Source organism: Trachinotus anak, unplaced genomic scaffold, assembly GCF_046630095.1.
Source record: "Trachinotus anak isolate AG129_WGS33_773 ecotype Australia unplaced genomic scaffold, CSIRO_AGI_Tana_v1 ptg000019l, whole genome shotgun sequence".
In the NCBI taxonomy this organism is placed as follows: Eukaryota; Metazoa; Chordata; class Actinopteri; order Carangiformes; family Carangidae; genus Trachinotus; species Trachinotus anak.
In genome coordinates, this window is record NW_027273870.1 from 1,935,540 (window position 1) to 1,954,722 (window position 19,183).

The 19,183-nt window shown below is 38.6% G+C and overlaps 2 protein-coding genes and 1 non-coding gene across 4 annotated transcripts; 1 reads left to right on the plus strand and 2 right to left on the minus strand.

The window, feature by feature from the left end:
- Positions 1 to 2,313: 2,313 nt before the first annotated feature.
- On the minus strand, positions 2,314 to 11,361 carry ift56 (intraflagellar transport 56). Its single transcript, XM_071504640.1, has 18 exons — positions 11,087 to 11,361; positions 10,795 to 10,938; positions 9,845 to 9,937; positions 9,568 to 9,682; positions 8,773 to 8,822; positions 8,168 to 8,313; positions 7,133 to 7,304; positions 6,626 to 6,700; positions 6,407 to 6,509; positions 5,961 to 6,016; positions 5,453 to 5,506; positions 5,284 to 5,347; positions 5,100 to 5,188; positions 4,712 to 4,795; positions 4,557 to 4,626; positions 3,415 to 3,521; positions 2,922 to 3,055; positions 2,314 to 2,682 (listed from the first exon to the last, which is right to left on the minus strand). The coding sequence occupies exons 1-18, from the start codon at positions 11,087 to 11,089 to the stop codon at positions 2,568 to 2,570; spliced, it is 1,674 nt and encodes a 557-aa protein (XP_071360741.1). The 5' UTR covers positions 11,090 to 11,361; the 3' UTR covers positions 2,314 to 2,567.
- A 511-nt stretch (positions 11,362 to 11,872) lies between these two features.
- Positions 11,873 to 11,945, plus strand: trnar-ccu (transfer RNA arginine (anticodon CCU)). The gene has a single exon. It is a non-coding gene; the product is annotated as a tRNA-Arg (tRNA).
- Positions 11,946 to 12,767: 822 nt separating this feature from the next.
- LOC139636515 (CD209 antigen-like) lies at positions 12,768 to 18,838 on the minus strand. Of its 2 annotated transcripts, none has more exons than XM_071504649.1 (6): positions 16,989 to 18,838; positions 15,435 to 15,521; positions 15,008 to 15,244; positions 14,624 to 14,787; positions 14,405 to 14,511; positions 12,768 to 13,754 (listed from the first exon to the last, which is right to left on the minus strand). In XM_071504649.1, the coding sequence occupies exons 1-6, from the start codon at positions 17,083 to 17,085 to the stop codon at positions 13,577 to 13,579; spliced, it is 870 nt and encodes a 289-aa protein (XP_071360750.1). In that variant the 5' UTR covers positions 17,086 to 18,838; the 3' UTR covers positions 12,768 to 13,576. The 2 variants fall into 2 exon arrangements, with proteins under 2 accessions (XP_071360750.1, XP_071360751.1); XM_071504650.1 differs by lacking the exon at positions 16,989 to 18,838 and adding an exon at positions 15,954 to 16,446.
- Between the last annotated feature and the right edge of the window lie 345 nt (positions 18,839 to 19,183).

The following is a 19,183-nucleotide window of genomic DNA, read 5'->3' on the forward strand; positions in this document are numbered from 1 at the left end:
AGCCCAAACTTTCAAATGTGCAGTTTATTGTCAGTGTTTTTGGAGTTTTTAAGGTGAATCCCATACATAAACTAATGGCAACTATTACGATTTAATAATTACAATTATAGTTTTAGATAAGAATAAAATAAATCATACAATCTGTTGATGTCACAGTTTAATTTCCTATATTTAAACAAAATATAAGGCAAAATAAAGGTTAGTTCTCTAAAAAAGAGAACTAACCAGAGTCATTTGGAAGTGGGGACAGACCATATGGCATTTTATTTGACATTGAATGGATTAAATTTGTCATTTAGACAACTATTATTAAATGACTAACTGCTAGAGCGCTGCTGGAAAATGTTCATGCAATTGGTGCAGCCTTTTACGAGGTTTGCATGAGGTTTCATTTTCATAGCAGGCTTATATCACTCAGAAATCTTTTGCATGTCTGTCAGCAAACATGCACCTTCACATACAGTCGTCTTACTACATTCAGTGGTGATATCCAAAGTTTAATAGCGATGGACGTATGCAAACACTGTAGAGAACAATGTTAAACAAAGGACGTCCGTAACAATGCAGGAACACTCCTAAAGGGAGGCTCGTGTCCATGAATCTGTTGCCCCAGTGCATGCTGGGAACTCAGCCACTCATGAATGCTGATCATGGTTTCAACTCTTCAGTCATTTTGCTTTTATTTTAAAATTAGAGTTCACTGTTATTCTAGATAATTCTATCAAGGTTTAACAATTAATCCTCGAATATCCAAACTAGTTGGATCAGAATTACCATTATCATTTATTTATTTATTTTTCATTTATTTGTGGCAAAAAAAAAATGACAAACATATATGACATAGTAGACAGATGCTAACATATAATACATTTGTGACCTAGTGTGACAAAAAACACACAAATGGGGTAACACAGAAGACAAGTGCTAACACATATACTCGCAATTTTATCAGGCGGTTATACTGATGTAAGTCCTGGAGTGGAGATTAAGGCTAATTGACATTGTTATATAGCTTGACAACAGCATATTAGCCTGAGTTAGCTAAACCACATTTGAAGAAAAGGGCCAAGGATTCGCTTCCAGGCAGATCGTGATGTGACAAATGGTGCAGCCAGGTACACGCCTTCAACTCAGATCTAAAGTGAGCTCAGGGAAAATCTTCACCTCCAGCAGATGAAGGTGAAAACATGAAAACAGCCCGTCAGTGTCAAACTCCGCTTATGCATCATTCAGCACAGTGAGGGTCAAACATCCAAGAGAAGTAACGATGAACAAAATGCATTTGGACTTCAACCGTAGCAGAGGTGCACTTATTACAACAGATGGTGTGAATACATTTAAATTTGACAGTGAGTCTTGTATTTTCTGTTCTGTGACAGACACAGTGGGTTGATTAACCTGTTACAAAGCCCCAGAGCAAAAGTTTGGTGCTGTTGTATGTTCTAATGCCGCACCTCTAATGGCAAGTTCTACCAAGTTGCCTAATTTGAAATTGAAGGAACATTTCCCCAGTTTTACACATTACGACCAGTCTAATCATCATACGACTCAACCTGAGAAAACGTCTTCTGTCTGTCACTGGAGGAGCTTTGTCAAGTCTGAGAAAATAACCATGTGAACTGTGACGCGCCTTTGCCAAATGAAGTTCAGAAAGACAAGCGCAAAATGTTTTTCTAAAGATTTAAATATTCAAACCTATTTAAGAATACATTTGTTTGTGTTTTTTAAAGGTCTTTCACGAGCAAACACCATTCTCTTCTCATGGCACAAGAGTCACCCAAAAATCATGGGTTAAGTTTGAACACGGACTAATTTGTGTTTCCTAACTTTTCCTTCCTTCCTTCCTTCCAGTGCCAACACACACTACATTTTCAAAACCTGTTCAGATTAGCATGCAGTAAAGAATTTGGACTTGGCTCATGCTTCTAATGACCTTAAACTGTGTGAGGAAATTTAAGTTTGTAAAAGACTGAGAGTCAGACTGGAAAGTCTCTAGCTGGATGGGGTTGAGATGCGGTGACTGAGAAGACCATAGCACACGTTTCACAACATTTTCTTACTCATCAAACCATTCATTGCACAGGGCATTGTCATCCTGTTCCTCCACTCATTTTTCAGATTCTTCCTTTAATTTGTCAGAGGCCTGTGTTTACTTTGTCTTGATAACGCCTTTTGTTTTTCCTTTTCCTGTTTCTTTTAATTTTTCCTCTTGTTTATGGATTTTTGTATCGCTGAATAAAAGCTGAGAATAAAGTGCGTAAAGTCAGTTACTAAAATGAAATTCACATAAATGAATCACAGACAACACAAAAGTAATTTACAAAACACTTCACATTTTATTACAAATATATAAGTACATAGAGAATTGCAATCGAAAACTTGTATTTTTAATGCAAAATACAACTTTGTATCAGATATAATAGCTCAATATTTCTTCATGTGGCATAGATATCATTCATACAAGTCACTGAAAAGGACCAAATGCACTACAACGACTGCTGATTTCTGCATAATGTAGCTACTCTTCATGTAGGCCTGGTAGTAGCAGATGTAGGTGCTGAGGGTTGTCATGAAAGGAGGACTCTGTTGTCTTTGGCCCACTTCCTCAGAGCTCGGATGATGTATTCAACCTGGGGGTTTCCTGAATTTTGCAGCAAGGGCACCACCTCTTTAAGTGTCTCCCTAGAACACAAACAGGATATGTGAGGGAACAAGATTAGATAAAGAATGCACCATGTCTCATGTTTCTTTTATTTAGACATCACACCCATTTAAACAGACCACAGACGTTTGATATGCGAGTCCAGACATTATTCAGTTTCACTGGATAATGACAGGGATTATGAAGAAAAATGTATTTCAATGTGTGAAGACGAAATCAGGAGCCAAACCACTGCAAAGGAAAAAAGAGACAAACATACTTGGACTCCTTGTTTGCCAGTATGAGCTGGAAGACGCCGACACACGCCCCTCTCTTGCCCTCCCAGTAGTTGGATTCTGGGTCCAGCTTCTCCAGTGCATCAAAGGCTTTGGCTGCATAGTAGAACTGGCCCATCTGAAACAGCGGGTTGTGGTCATGACCCACTGCAACATGTTGACTTTGCGGGCACAGATTAAACCACCTCTTTACAAAATGAGCAGGAAAGATCTTATCCAGAGCACTACATGTAAAATCAATCAATTAATCATCTAATCTGAAATGCTTCTCAAAAGTTATGCCAATCAAAATTTCCCAGTCGTATCTTCAAATTGCTTAAACAATTACCTAATCGTCACAATGGTTGGTGATTTATTTTCTGCCGGTCGACTAATCGCTACATTGATCTCAGCACTGATTCATAATTCTCATATGTATTTGTATTGAAGTTTTAAGCTCAGATGCTACGAGAGGCAGAAGACAGAGGGTGTTGTCACCTTGTAGCAGTCATTGGCAATGAGCTGCAGCAGACTGAAGGAATCAGCGGAAGTGCCCATCTTCAGATAGAGCTCCCAGGCAAGCTGACCCTTCTGGTTCATGATGTCTGACAAGAACAAGACAAGAGTTCAATAGTCCATCATTCACAGTCAGTTTCAGCAACTTTTATAGACTCAAATTTGGAATTTATCAAATGCCTCTGGTCAGGTTTTATTGATCTGGATTAAGCCGAGAAAGGAAGAAAAATCTTTTCATGGAGATTTCTATTTCTTAGAGCTGCTGAGTGCAACAGTAACCCTAAATTCTTCACAGGCCTGAGGCTAGATATCTGGCATGAACATGTATAAAGGGTTGAGGGTGTTCTCCATGCTTTTATGCCAACAGCTGTACTGTAACTTTTTTCATGCCTACCTAAAAAGGCCTGGCCTTTATGCAGCTGGAGCCAGGCGCAGCAACAAGTCTGCCAGCAAAAACTAAGGGACCGGATCATATTGCTCCTGTTTTGGAGTTTTTTTTTTCTTTCTTGTTATAATATATGCAAAATGTCAACTCCCAGACTTCTTACTGAACAAACACCTCACCAGCAGTCTGGTATTCTCATGCTGGTGGTCTGTGGCACTTACCTGTAGGATTAATTTTAAGACTTTGCTGTTATTATTTTTACAGTTTCAATCATCTTACAATTTTAAGGCCTTTTACTCCCTTTGTGCCAAAGCTCAGCTTGAGATCTGTTTAGAGTTGAACAAGTAAAGGTGCCTGGACTACGCTCAATTTTTCACGTTTTTTTTTCAAACAGGCATTTATTATTTCTGTTTTTGTTTTTTTTGTATCCATCTTGCTTCAGTGGATTTTTCTTCAGTTATTTTTTTAACTACCTTTAATGCTGTTTTGTTTTGTTTTCATTTTATTTATTTAGATTTTTGAAATCTTTGTTTTCACATTTATATGAGGAATTCCTCTGGATTAATATATATGTTCACATTTTCTTTTAGTCACTCTTATAAAGCTTGTTTTCAATTTTTTTTTAAGTTTAAATGAATGTAAATCTCTTTCATGTATTGTGCTACATAAATGAATTTTCCTTGAAGAAAGATTTTTGTTATTAAATATACTATCATCAATCATCAACTACTATACATACAGCACCGTGCCAGCCAGCTGAGGTAAACATAGTCATTCTTGATCTTTTCACTCTGAATGAGCAGAAAAACCTGAAAGAAACATTTAAATTAGTGCGGTACAAAGGTGAATAACTTCAGTCAGAAGAATCTGTAGATGTTTGCTGAAGTAAGGTACCTCTTCTGCTTCCTTGTAGTTGCCAAGGGCTGCTTTAGCCTGAGCATAGTTGAAGTTGAATGTGTCATCATTATAGAAGTAACCCTGCGCAAAGAAAAGAACAGTTATGCCCACACAAAAAAAGGATGAGTGCCCACGTGTCCAGAAAGAAAGAGCACACAAAGTATCAGCTTTCTGTTGGAAGTGCGAATCACCGGGAGAATCACACAAACACACACCTGCATCTGTAAAGCACCACTTGTCGTCTGTAGTGACACTTCCCACCCAGTGTGTGGGAGTCTTTTTTTCAGCTGCATCTTACAGACTGATACCACAGTAAAGTAACAACACTGTGAATCTTCAGTTGAATATGTCATATAATGCGTGCCTTGTACTGAGCATCACTAACCTTGACTGAGTTCAGATATATGAGAACATCTTCAAACTGCCTCAAGAGGAAGAAGCAGGAGGCCATGCACTGTCTGCCAGGAATAGTGTCTGAAAGGACAAAGAATGTTACACACACACACACACACTCACTCACAGTGTTTCTTTAAAAAGGATCATATTGATTAAACTTCTATTCAATGTACCGCATTCGCTAGCTGAGCCTCCGACCAACTGAAAGAACTGCTGTGCAATTTTCAAGTGATCCCTCTGAAAAGAAAACGTGATAAAAGCGCAATTACAAACATTTGTCTCACGCTCGCTGTTATCTCATTTATTTGCATGTAACTCTTCAAGTTTAACAGAAACACTCACTGATCCAATTTCCTGTCCCAATGCGGCATTTACCACTCCTTTCAAAATATACTCCTGAGAAAACAATAAATGATCAGAGTGAATGATTTTATCTGCTGTTCTCAGAATCCATTTCAACAAGTAACAAATTAATAAAAAGAGATACAAAAGCCAAACAACCCATCAGTTTCATGTGACATTAATTTTTGGAGATTCAAAAAACTGGTCAGAAGCAAGAAAATACTCTTCAGGAACTCTTTAAGTGGAACAAGAAGGAGAGGTTTATTTATTAACAGGCTGAATTATTGTAGCTTTAATTGTACATTTTTACGATAAAACAGCAAAACCTATAACCCTCAAAGCGAAATATTCATTATAGCCCTGGTTATAGTTAAACACAGCTACTATATTGCCTTTCATGTTAAAGTGAAACTGGGCAGATCTTATTGAGGCCAATAATTGAGGACAATTCACTTCAGAGAATTAATGACACATCGCATTAAAGTTCAGTATCACTGAGAATCATAACCTGAGGTGTGGTGGGCATCAAATCTTGGATGAGGTTGTAAGCTTCTTGGACATCATCTGGAAATGTTAAATGGAGCATGTGAATCCCTGAACTGGGGCAAATTTTAAAATCTGACAATTAAAACAACTAAACATCCACATGAAAACAAAGGTGCTGACATTACATCGGATGTTGCAAGCTAAATGTGAAGACTGGATGAGGAAACAGGGAATTATCTTCTATATTTTTTAAAATCTTTTTTCAACATAGCATTGTCCCAAGAGTGGGATTTCATTGTTTTGTATAGTATTGTATTGTAATTGGGTATTTATAACTTCTTGTGAATAAAGATCTAAAGATACTTTGTTTTCAGTTTTTCACTGAACAAAAAACATGTGATGCATTTAAATTGAAATATTTTTCTTGTTTTTCTTGTTCCAGAAAACTACAACCCCACATCTACACACCTTGTCTGAGATAGTAGATGACCAGGTTGAGTCTGGCCTCCGGGATCACATCGATCAGAGGAGGCAGCACCTGCAATGCCCCCTCCCCACCGCGAAACACCACCTGCAGTACACAAGGGGGGGGGGGGGGGGGGTTCAGGGAGTGTGAGAATTGGCGTGTAAGTCACTAGTGTATGCACACACCTACACACTCACAGACAGAGCTTGTGAAGAGCTTACCAGGTTGTGTCGGATAAGCTCCTTAGCAAACTCAAAGGAGCAGGAGGAGATGTCAATTAGGTTCTTCAACTCAGCCTGAGAGGGAGAGAATGCACACATTAAGTCAAACCTACCACTGGTTACTCTTCCCAGAGAAACGAAAAGGATAAGCAGCTGCTGACTCAACTGTAATGGAACATAAATAAAATAATAAAATCTGGTATTAAACAAAGATTGACTGTAGCAGCCCAAATACTGTGTATTTTTGCCCTAAATATAGATGTGATTATATTATTTATTAGAATATTTGTGTTCACCTATTGGTGCGTGGTGCCACTGGAAAAAAAAAAGTTATCAATTTCATTGTTAAATCAATGTAAGCTGTGGTTTTTTTCTGTTTTCCCTCTAAGTAACTAGTTCTTACACAGTGTTCTTCGCAGCAGTATAAATATCTGTGTATGGAAATGTGAAAACATGTGAATATGAAGAACCACCAGCTAGAACATGCAGCAGTCAGACACTGTTTACCTCTGCTGCCTTGCCATTGTAGAGCCTGAAGTGGTTGCAGGCCTTGAGGTTAAGGGCAATAGTGGAGTCAGGGATGCTCTGCAGGTACACGGCCAGCACCTCCTGGGACACATCATAGTAGTCCAGCTTGTAGTAACACAGAGCCACATACACTTTCAGGGCCAGGAAATCTCTGAGAAGACAAGATGTAGTATTATATCACTGCTTATATATTATATCTTGTAGTGGATGGATACAAGATCTTTCTGATAAAAAAAACAAAAACATTTAAGAAAAATCTGAAAATATACCAAGACTTTATGTCGCTTTACTGCTATTGGTATTTTCTACATATTTTTATTTCATCTACATTCTTAACTAAATGCATAACTCACCTATATTCATAGCTGTTTAGAAAAGGACATTTTTCTTATCTAAAAAGACATCATGAATTTAATCACTATTGTGTTATATTGCTTGATTCGACATAGTACCATGTCTGAAGATGTTATTAAATTATTACTTAAATCAGATAATTGAAAAAAGAATGAATTCCAATTTATGACCTGACAAAAGCGAAGACTTGATTGCATGGGCTAGAAAAGTGAAAATGTGATGTGAGGACAATACGCAAATTTTTGGATGACCCAATTTTGATATTTTTGTATTTTTCTGTTAGCAGTCTGTTTGCAGCTGTCCCTGTGCAATTTCATAAGGCAATATAATTGAGGCTTAAATCTGTCACATTTGCTGTCAGCCTAGTAACAAAAAACAAAACAAAAAAAAAAAGTACACCTTGGCCACAGACGCCACAAAGTGAAGTGGCACAGGAAATCTTGCAAAATAAAAGTCATTCATTTTTTTTACCCTTGCTACTAGCTCAGCAGGTCTGCGGCACTGACACTTTATCTTTATGGTTTCACATGGTGTGAAGCACATGAAGTCTAACACCTATGCACTATTAACTAACACCTGACAAGGTGTAGCTAGGAAGGTACATGTGCCCAAGAGCTGTGAAACTAATTTAAGCGAGTAAGAGGCAGGAAAAGCACAGACCTGTTCTGCAGAAGAAGCCGTTTATAGATGTCTATAGCCTCCTGATAGTGTGACCGCATGTAGTGGATGGATGCCAGGCTCAGCTGATCCTCTGTCACATCTTCCAGGTTCTGGTGGAAACCCATCAGCTTCTTCTCATCGTTGAACTGAGACATGATATGAAGACAACAGGAAAACTTCAAACAGGAAACTGATTAAGGTGATAATATGGTACGAGACTGGAGGGACAGCAGGAAAACATGAAGTACACCTTGGATCAAACAGGTCAAAAACAGTGGAACTACATAAGACACAACACAACGAGGAAGAATTGTTAGGTCTGTGTTGAGATGACAGATGAGGTGATATGTACAGAACGAAGTTAGGGGGCGAATAAGATCTATTACACAAACACTGGAAACGCAACAATTTTTTCCTCACCACTGAGCTCAGGTAAAACAAGATGAAAGTACAGCACAAACCCACACAGTTTCCCTCATATTATTACAGATTTAAATGTGTATATTCACACTTTCAGCGTTGCTCTGCAGTGCTTTGTTAGTGATTGAGTGATTGCAGAGGGGACAAATAAACACATAAAGGTAAGATATCGTTTATTTTCCAACCTTGTGAGCCAAGTGGAAGAGGAGCCGGTTTTGGAGTGGAGACATCGGTGCTAAGACAACAAGAGATACCAAATTAAGTTAGACAGCAAACCACATGAGAATAGAGGCACAATTCATTAACATAATAACCTTAGTCTCAGCAGTGAAATAACTGTTTAAACGGCATTGTAAGTTGATCTGGCATAGAAATTGCGCAGTGACTGGGGAGTGGTTTAATAGGACCTAAGGTCTACAGCAAACCCATACAAATAAATTACTACACCAGTTAAACAGCAAATGGTGCACAAGAGGACTAACTACTGTCAGATTTACACCAAATCTGGTCAGGAAAACTAGTGGAAATTCTGGGTGTACATATTTAACTTTGGAGACCTTTGTATTATATTTTGCTGACTTTCATTTACTTTTAATTAGAGAGTAATGAAAAGACTACTTTGCAACAATATATGTTACCGTTTTTTTGGGGGGGGGGGGGGTTTCTTATAATTGTGAATCCTATAGTTGATTAACATTTGAATGATGATGAACAAGAGGAAAACGAAATTTTGCCTTAAATCAAATGGTGAACTCAGTATGTACTAATGTACTGTGTATATGCAGTTGATTGGTGGTCAGACTCCATGGTAGTTTTTTAAAAACTAATTTGATCCCACTTTGCCCAAAAAACTGAAAGTAGTTCACAGTTCATATAAAAAAAGCTTCATGGTGGCACAGAGACGTGGTGAGCTAGAAAATGTTTTCCCCAAATAGCATTGTACAGAATTTAGGTTAAAGTCAACTGGCTGAAATGCCTACCCTTTGATGCAGCCTCCTCAGCCTCTTTATAGAGCCCCAGAAAAAACAGGGCACAGGCCAGATAGACCCACACCTCAGCAGGACATTCAGGGCTCATGGTCAGAGACTTGTACTCCTGTCAGAACATGATACGTTAATATTAAAAATGTGCCCAGACCTTGTGAAAACTGCCAGTCACATCCTTATATATTTACAACAGAATTTACATACTGCATTTAGGGCTCTTTTTGTAAAATGTTGTGTACCTAGTTACACTCACTCATTCAGACTCACATACCTCCATAGCTCTCTTGTAATCACCCAAGTGAAAGGCACAGTAACCAATCCAGAGGTCTGCATGCTCCTCTTTTTCTCCAATACTTCTCTGAAACTGGAGATGACACAGCAACACATCAGCAGCAAGCAGCGGCAATTCAGTAATACAGTGTTGTCAACTGCATAGATAGGGGGGATATTCTATTTCTGAAACTTTGATTCCAGGGCTATAAAGGGTAATCTGCAGCAGGAATTGCATTAAAAAAACAAAAAAAAAAAAAAAAAAAAAAACGATTTAGCCACTGTGAAAGTGCAGCAATTACTTATTATGCACAGGGATACGTTAGCTGAGCAGTTCCATCTCAGCCCAAACTATTAAAAAAGAACCGTCACATATTTTTATTTTACATTATTGTTAAGAGCGAGAACTTAAATCCCTCACAACTTCGCTTGCATTAAATTTGTAGAATTTGCTATGAGTGTTACTACTTCACAGCAGTAATAACGTAGTTTATCTCTTCATAGTTTAATGTGCCCAGTCTGACCTCATCTGTTACTCTACTGTGTACTGCTCTTACATCCCACCTCTGCCTCACCCCCGCCACCTTGAATTTAACACACTGGACTTAACTGATTGAATTAACTTCCCTAAACCAATTTCCTATGAAAACAACACCTTTTTTTCATAGGTTATTTAACATTGGTGTAGAAACTAGTGCAGTTCTGTTAAATTATATTTCTATTGTTGTATTAATTCTATTACCTGTGGATAATAATAATGGTACTTTTGGGATTTTGAGCATTTTTCCAACTCTGCATGTTGTTCTTCACATGAATGCATCTCAGCACAGGACCCTCTAAACCCGTCCTTACTAGTGAGGGGTGACCCTTTAAATAAATAAATCACTTTAATACACAACTAGAAAGCCGTGATCTGGTTTCAGCCGGTGTTGTGTGTCCCTGTGTGTGTACCTCCAACAGTGTCAGGGCCCCCAGGTAGTCTCTCTGTTGCAGGTACTCCTCCAAACGGGGAACCTTTGTTTTATTTTTCCTCTTCTTCTCGCCGATGCTCACCGGTGTCTCTCCTGCCACTGCTGGTTTTACGCGAGAGAGGATCTGCCAAGGTACAGGGACAAAACACGATTCTCTCAGGCGATCACATAACTCTGACTTCCAGTGGGGCTGCGTACACCACAGTCTCATAAGTAGATGAAATAATGACGGTCCTGGTATGAGGCTGAAGTGTGCAGAAAGGTTAGCTCACCATGCCGACGAGCCTTGAGGAGATGACTCTCACCTAGCTGAGACTTGTTTATCACTAACCAAGCTAACGGTGGGTTTCCCCTCTATAAGAACAGAAACTGTCAACGTTAGCTGCTACCTCCGCTATCTAACCTAGTTTCATCTGTCATTGAAACTATCCAGTTAACGCTTTCAACGTAGATAATAAAATTAACACGTTTTCCACTATCTAACTGTTAGGATTGTTGCTAAGTAGGATCGTTTTTGCTAGCTCCAGTTAATAGCGTCAATTCATCGGGAGCATAGACCGTGTCTTCCGCTCTTGTATTTTCAAATTAAAGTCACAGGCTAAGCACCTGCTAATATGCTGAGCCAGCTAAAATCCCATTCGGGGCGAATTGCTAATAGAGGTGATATTACGGCCCCCTTTGAGCGGACCATATGCCAGGTTTGAAACGGTAGTCGAAGGAAAAGTTCAAACTTTGCAACTGTTTTAGAGTATTGTTCTCAAATGACATTTATTTTGAAGTAAAAGAGGGGAACAGGAAGCAGCGGCATCTCTGTGGTGCACACAGATTTCACTTGACTCGGTGGGTTTGTTCCTTGTTGCCTAGCAACGGACCAGCGAGAAACTGCTGCGCCGCGCCACGAAATCGTTTGTATTTTGGTAAAACATATTTCTTATACACACGTTTCTTAAACAACAGGATACACACGTAAACCATGTGCGTCTTCATACGGATGCACAGTCCCAGATAATATATATGATATGATAAAAGTGACTCATTTATGGCCTGTAGCTACCGGTGCCCCAGTGGCCTAATGGATAAGGCACTGGCCTCCTAAGCCAGGGATTGTGGGTTCGAGTCCCATCTGGGGTGAAGCCTTTTCTTGCAAAACTGAGTGTGTGACCATAAACACACACTTTCTCAACTTCCTATGCTAATAACATTGCAACGAGTTTCCTAATATCTGTTCACATTGTGTGCATCAAATACAGTTTGGGCTGTGGATATGTCACATTACTAAATACTGGAGTTTTACTATTAGGTACATTAGCTGTTCATTTTGATTATTAAAGTGGTGAGTTTTTTTTGCCTTTAATGTGTTTTCCTTGTACATTTGTATAAAGGTTCATCTGTGGACAAGTGTGACAAACAAACCTACGCTGTAAATGCTGTGCATTGGTCTGTGCCAGTTGTAGGCAGAACAGTCAAATCCAGCCCTTCATCAAAAATATTTAGCCTCCTGACAAAAACCTTTTAGTTTTTAGTTAGTATCAAAACTTTATGTATTTTTTCATAAATCTGCTGTATATAACTAGTGAATCTGGGCTTAGCTTTCAATAATGGGATATTTGGACAGGATGTTGAACAGGTAGCAGCCAAACAGCAGCAACACACAAATATTTATTCCGAGGCAGAAACAATAACAGTTCTTTCATTGAACCGTAGAAGAATCAGGCCCCGTTTACTGTGTATGGATAACCTATGATTGCACTTCAAATCCTGTTGTGCAACACAAAGCCTTCATTGCGTGTATGAGTCTGTTTTTTCTGAATGCGTATCAGTGTAATTCTGCTGTCACCCTCTCACCTAACTGCTGACCTTTGACCTATGCTATGTACCTACAAAAATAAACATTTAACAATCAATCACTTAATTAAATTCACTGTTGTGCCTAGTCACTGAAGATCAGCAAAATTAAAGTAGACAGTTTTATGAATAACCAGTCAATTTTATTGATTTCTCAGCTCAAAGTGCTGTACATTTCACGTGTGTTTTGATGGACATGACACGACAAAATTGCTGATATTCTATAATTTCACACAAAAAACTATGTACAATCAGTGAAAAGGAGACCATGTAATCTCTCCACAGTGCGACCTCTAATGTCCTGCCCTTAGGTGATTTTAGTCAACTCTCAGTCATAGTTACATTGGATCTGGTGATAATATTGGCTCTAGGCATCGCTACATCCTTTGTAAATGACCTTAGTATTCCTGACGAGACAGTTACAGCTCTTTCAATGTACAGCCATGTTTTAGAGAGGTCATATCAATAATCCAACCCAATTCGATTAAAGAGAAGTAGTTAAACTTGAAGGGATTACGCCTACAAGAAAACACCATGAAGAAGACAATACTGCAGAAAGCAAAGCGTAAATAAAGAGAAGTAAAATTACTCTCAATTACGCTCTCAATAACAAAGCTAAATGGAGGTTCCCACTCACATTCACTGAAGACAATTATTTACCCAAAAAAATATTATATACTTACAGTTGAGCATAAGCGTTACTTTGAAGGAAGACAATGTTTGGTACAAGGTCTAAATGATAGAGGCCTCCTGCAGCCTCCAAAGCACAACATCGAGTAAAAGTAGCTGAAAGTTTGTTCACATAGATTAAATTCATTGTCTTTTATTCTCGATAAGATTTGCTTATTTTATTTCTCCATATTTTATATTCTTTATATATATTTTTTATATTCATTTACGTGTACAGACACATTATATTATGTTCTTAGCACTGGCATTGAGTTGGTACTTGGATTTTTCTCACACAGCCAGCGTCGCTTTTGTTCACAGGGGGCGTCGTTCCAGTTAGCCTGCTCTGGGTTATCGTGATACATCTCCACGCAGTCCTCGCTGTTGTTAGGACCACCGTGATCCGGCTGACCAGTCTGCCAGAATCTGAAGGACAGGAGGAGGTCAGAGAGATGTTGGATTACTGGACTGACAGCAGTTCATCTAACTAACAGTATGAAGCCCTGGGGGGTCTTTGCAACAGATAAACCACGTTTAGAGGATTATGTACATTTCTGCACAGATGTTTCACATTAAAAGCCTTCCTGCAGCTCGAAGGACACAGTCCCTCCCTTTAAAGCTGAAACTTCTGCAGGAGCTTCATTGACAGTAGCCTCACAGAGAAAAAAAAACCAAAAACAAGAAGAGATTAGAAGAAATTAAAAAAATAAAAACTGAGAGCAGCAGAGAATAATTGTTATTGTACTTATTGAGTTAGTGGTGAACTGAAGGTACTGAACTGGAGGTAATTACAACTCCACTACTGTTCTTTCTCTTATTCATTAATAACTCAATCCACCTTTTGTTTGCTAATTTGTTGTATATATACTATTTCTTTCCAAACACTGACAAATTAATAAGCTTTGTCATGTTAACGCTTTTTCAAAACAGTGTTATTTTAAGCATACAATTTGCAGCCTGGCCATTTTGCATGAGCCGAGCGCTGCGATAGATAAACCTAACCTGAAGTAAATACTATTCCTCTCTGTGCTGCTGATGTCTAGCAGAAGGGTTGATGGTGATTCTGAAGGCCTTACTGTTTAGTCAGTGCAGATCCATCCACCCATTTAAAGATCTCATTGGTTTTATACAGACCGATCCAGAACAACAGATACCTATCCCCATCCAGACGGTACAATGCAGCCTGTTGACAGTGAGATAACAGAGAACGTAGCTATGATTCAAAAGTTGTTCTTCGACATCGAGAATGTCATACGCACACAGAGAGACACAGACACAGACGCACTGTACGCTACCTGTTCCTGTTCACTGCTGATCACCACCAGGTCGCCTCCGTTATCCTGACAGTATTTTCTACTTTCCTGCCATGTCCTACTCTCACTGGAGAGGAAATAACATCTGGAGTTGATCTCCCTCCAGCCTGCAGGACACTTCAGAGCGGCCGTGCTGCCACCCAGCTCTGGAAGACGAATAAACAAATGATAAATCACATATATCCTAATAGACTACAACTATATAACTAGCTGTGCATTTAGCAAATACGAAAACACATTCATATACAGAATGATGAATATAAACATAACAGTTTCTTATAGAGGGCCAAGTAAAAACAGAAAAGGTCATTTTCTAAACAACAAACAAATTTTTTTTTCCTAAATGCTTTTTAGAACAGAACTCACCCCTCAGCATAATTCTCAGTCTGTCTCTCTCCTCCTTCACATCCTTTATCATGTTGTTGAGTTCAGAGTTTCTGTTTTCTAGCAGGTTTTTATCTCTGGTCAAAGCATTGAATCTTTCTTGTAATCTGTTGCAATGACCAGGCATCTTTCCCTCACAGTAAGTTTCCACATCCCTATCTTGGTCACTAAGATCAGTTGTGTTGCAGTCCAAGGGAGATGATCCTTTGCTCGAGTACACTGGTAGCAAAAAACCACAAAATCGAAATAAATCAAAATGCTTTTCAGGTTTTCTTTGCCAACAGTTGTTTTACCAACAATGTCAAATTACATGACAGAGTGTTGTCTTTGCAACTATCTTAGCAAATTTCAAATTACACAGTGCAATGGTTTTGAAATACGTATTCAAAGACAAAAAAACTATACTCACGTGCAAGACGTAAAGAAATGTTGAGAACGGCTTGTATGATACAAACCACGCCAAAGCTGAGGAACAGCAGCTGAGGCAGTCGTCTATCTGCAAAATCAACACACACAGACGCACGACCATAAAAGACTATAACCACAGCAGCAGTCACGATGTACTGCTGATGTATCAAACATGGAGAGGCAGGCTTTTGCTCTTATGCATTGCAAACAATCAATTAGGTGATTAATTAATATGCAAAATTGATCAAGTTAGCCTGTTAGCACTAAGCAACAAAGCAGTAAATAAAAGAGGATCCATGTTAAATTTTAGTGAAATAAAGGTTAGCACACTAGCATCAGCAAACAGAGACACGCTGGATGAGCAGAAAAACCCGCGTGTTGACACCGACTGTGCGTCTGCTGCGTCGCTGCTACTGCCAGCTACAATTGCTAAAATATCTTTCCAGATAATTTAGCTCCATGTGTAAATATCCTGAATGTCTGGAACATGAGATATCAGTGAAAATTACAAATTACATACTGGGCATTCAATCAGTGTTGTACTGGTTTCCACACCGTGAATGGGCCCCCTTGTGCCCCCCCCTTTAAACACGCCCCTGCCAGGTGGAGCGGGCAAACGCAGGTGAAATCCACTGCTTTGCACAGCTCTCGAATATTTGGTTCTGGAATAAGAATCTATGCCCTGTCAAAACACCTGTTATTTTTCAAACATGCAGCCTTTAGCAGAACAAACTTAGCACATTAGTGGAGCACTAATACTAAAACTAATGTTATGGAGCATTTAAATGCATTAAATAATTATGTCCTGAATGTGATGTAAATTGTGAATATTAATGAATCATAATACTGGAGACTGCAGCTCATTTCCTGACCCTGAATGTGCTGTGGCAGGAAGATTGTGGTTTTGGTTATTGTTGAAGTAATCATGTCATGTCTTGTGTTGATTTCATCAATTCCTTAAGACCACATCTCTCTCTAACTGAACTTAGCCAAGTGCTTTAAGTGCTTAAACATCCACTTGAAGTTTACATACATCTCAGCCAAATACATTTAAACTCTGTTTTATAATTCGTCATAGATCCTAATAAAAATGTGTCTTAGGTCAGTTAGGATCACTACTTCATTTTAAGAACATGAAAAGTAGAGAGAATTACTTATTTCAGCTTTTTTTTTTTTTTTTTTTCACCGCATTCTCAGTGTGTCAGAAGTTTACATACACTTTTGCACAATTGCAAAATGGATTCTGGCTTTTTTTACGCTGGTTTTGGACCGGTGGCTTCTTCCTTGCTGAGCAGTGTTTCAGGTTGTGTCGATATAGGACTCGTTTTAGTGTGGATATAGACACTTTTGCACCTGATTTCTCCATCATCTTCTTGGATTTGTTTACACTTTTCGCACCAAAGTTAATCTCTAGGAGCCAGAAAATGTCTCCTTCCGGAGCAGAATGACACCTAGATGGTCCCACAGTTTGCTGATTCATTTAGTAAGAACATTTTACTTGAATAAACATGTTCTTTTTGGAGGTTTTATATAATAAGATGATGTGTGTAATTACCTGTTTGATTTTTATCCCTGCTGCATTTCTCTTCACATCTTGGTTGCTCATTCATGTAATCCACCATCTCCATTTGCTCCATAGTCCTGGTTGCCATTGTAGCTGGTGAGACGTCTGGTCGGCAGACTGCGTGTTCCCTCCTTTGGTGGGTGTCTTCCTCAGGAGTTACTCAATATGTGGTTGACAAATTTAGATGAGATAAATAGCGGAAGAGACAATGATGTGGCAATGAAACGTTGTTCAACCTAAATGACTGAAAAACGAGCTATTTAAACCTTAGGATTTACCTCAAAAATTAGTCCAAAAAGTCATACTATTTCTCAACATTGCCTCATAATATTACATATTTTTATGCATCTATGGTAAAAACAGAATTAAAGGGTCGATATAAATGTCCTTGTTGGTATTTTTTTCCTAAAATCTGATGCAAACCTGTTTTTTGCTGTCAAGCAGCTGCAAAATCACAGGCAGAAATGCAGCAGAAAAAAACCCATCAAACACACTAGAGTAGAGCTGAGCACTTTCAACAGATCATGAATCTGTGCAACACAAATAAGATACACAAATTAAACAATTTTCAAGGTCTGTTATTTATAAAAACCTAACTAATATAACAGATTTTTAAATTCTTACAATGCATACATACAACATTTGACTGAACATACCAATTTAACACGCCAACCGCAATATTAATGTAGGGGCACAAGACCCAGAACAAAGGGACGAAAGAGAACATTTCACACATATGGTCACACGTGTGGTGAATGTGTGAAGTGAGTTGTGCATATGATGAGTGGGAAGTGGTGTAAGAATAGGTTTCCTGTGTACATCTTGTGTATTTCCGTGAAATACCTCAAATGTACCCCTGAGAAAGCCAGCTTAAAGGACGGTATATACTGTGTCAGGAAAAAGTATGTGATTCTTTGGAACTACCTGGTTTTCTGCATTGATTGGCCATAAAATGTGATCTGATCATTATCTAAGGCAAAAACATACACAAAAACAGTGTCCCTAAGCTAATATAAAAAAACAATTGTAATATTTTGTGTCTGTATTAAACACGGCCATTAAACATTCACAGTGCTAGTGGGAAAAGTGAGTGAACTCTTGGATTTAATACCAGGTTTGGCACCGATAACCTCAAACAAGCGCTTCTGGTACCTGTTGATCAGACCTGCACGAGGTTCAGGAGGAAGTTTGGACTTGACCTCTGCTCCTCTGGCAGAACAGCTTCAGCTCAGCCTCATTATTAGGATGTCTGTTGTGACCGACTCTTCAGGTCTGACTGGGCCTCGTTTGAAGTCATTTTGATGTTTAGGGTCATTGTCCTGCTGCATCACTCAACTTCTACATTTTCCTCTGACATTATCCTGTAAGAGACCTTCATAAACCTTATTATTCAGCATTGTGATTTTGGAGTAATCTTAGCTGGGAATCCACTTCTATGGGAAGTAGCGACAGAACTAACTCAACTCCATTCATAGACAGTTTCTGAATCATTGTTGGTGAAGATCGAATGAGTTGGAAAATAAAAATATAACTCACCCAGAGCTCGTCACCGGATAAATAAATTATTGGACATCTTCATAATTACACATCAGACATGCTAACGTTAGCTTCTAGTTCAGACAGACTGACGGTTATGTGTTGTCAAACAAGAGAAAACAGTTCTGAAATGCAAAATATTAGAATTTTAATCATGTGATAAAACATGCAATTAATCGTGATCAAGAAAAAATTAATTGTTTGACAGCCCTAATTTATTTGTAAGTCCCAGTCGCTCTAACCTGCAGCTCCAGTCTGGTTTCATTGATTTGGACTTGAGGTTTGGTGACTCTTGCCTCCACTTAGCTTTTGTTGATGCCAAGGAGTTCACATCCTTCTTCCAGGTGGAGGTAATTCTTTTTTTTTTGGCACTGTAATCACCATATATCCAACTGTAATGGCCCCATATGCTCCTATATTCAGGATATAAAATATATTATTTGTGTCTAGATAGATGAATAGCTAAAAGTTGGTTGTGTTGTGCTGTATGTGATGTTGGTGGATATGGTTCATGTGTTTTAATTACATCATGATTTCACTTCCTTTAATGCACCAGCCTGACACATCAGTGGTTCTTGAGAAGTGATTGCAATCTTGGAAATTTTGACTTGTCAGTGAAAACTCAACCAGTGATGACATTTTGTAGTTCA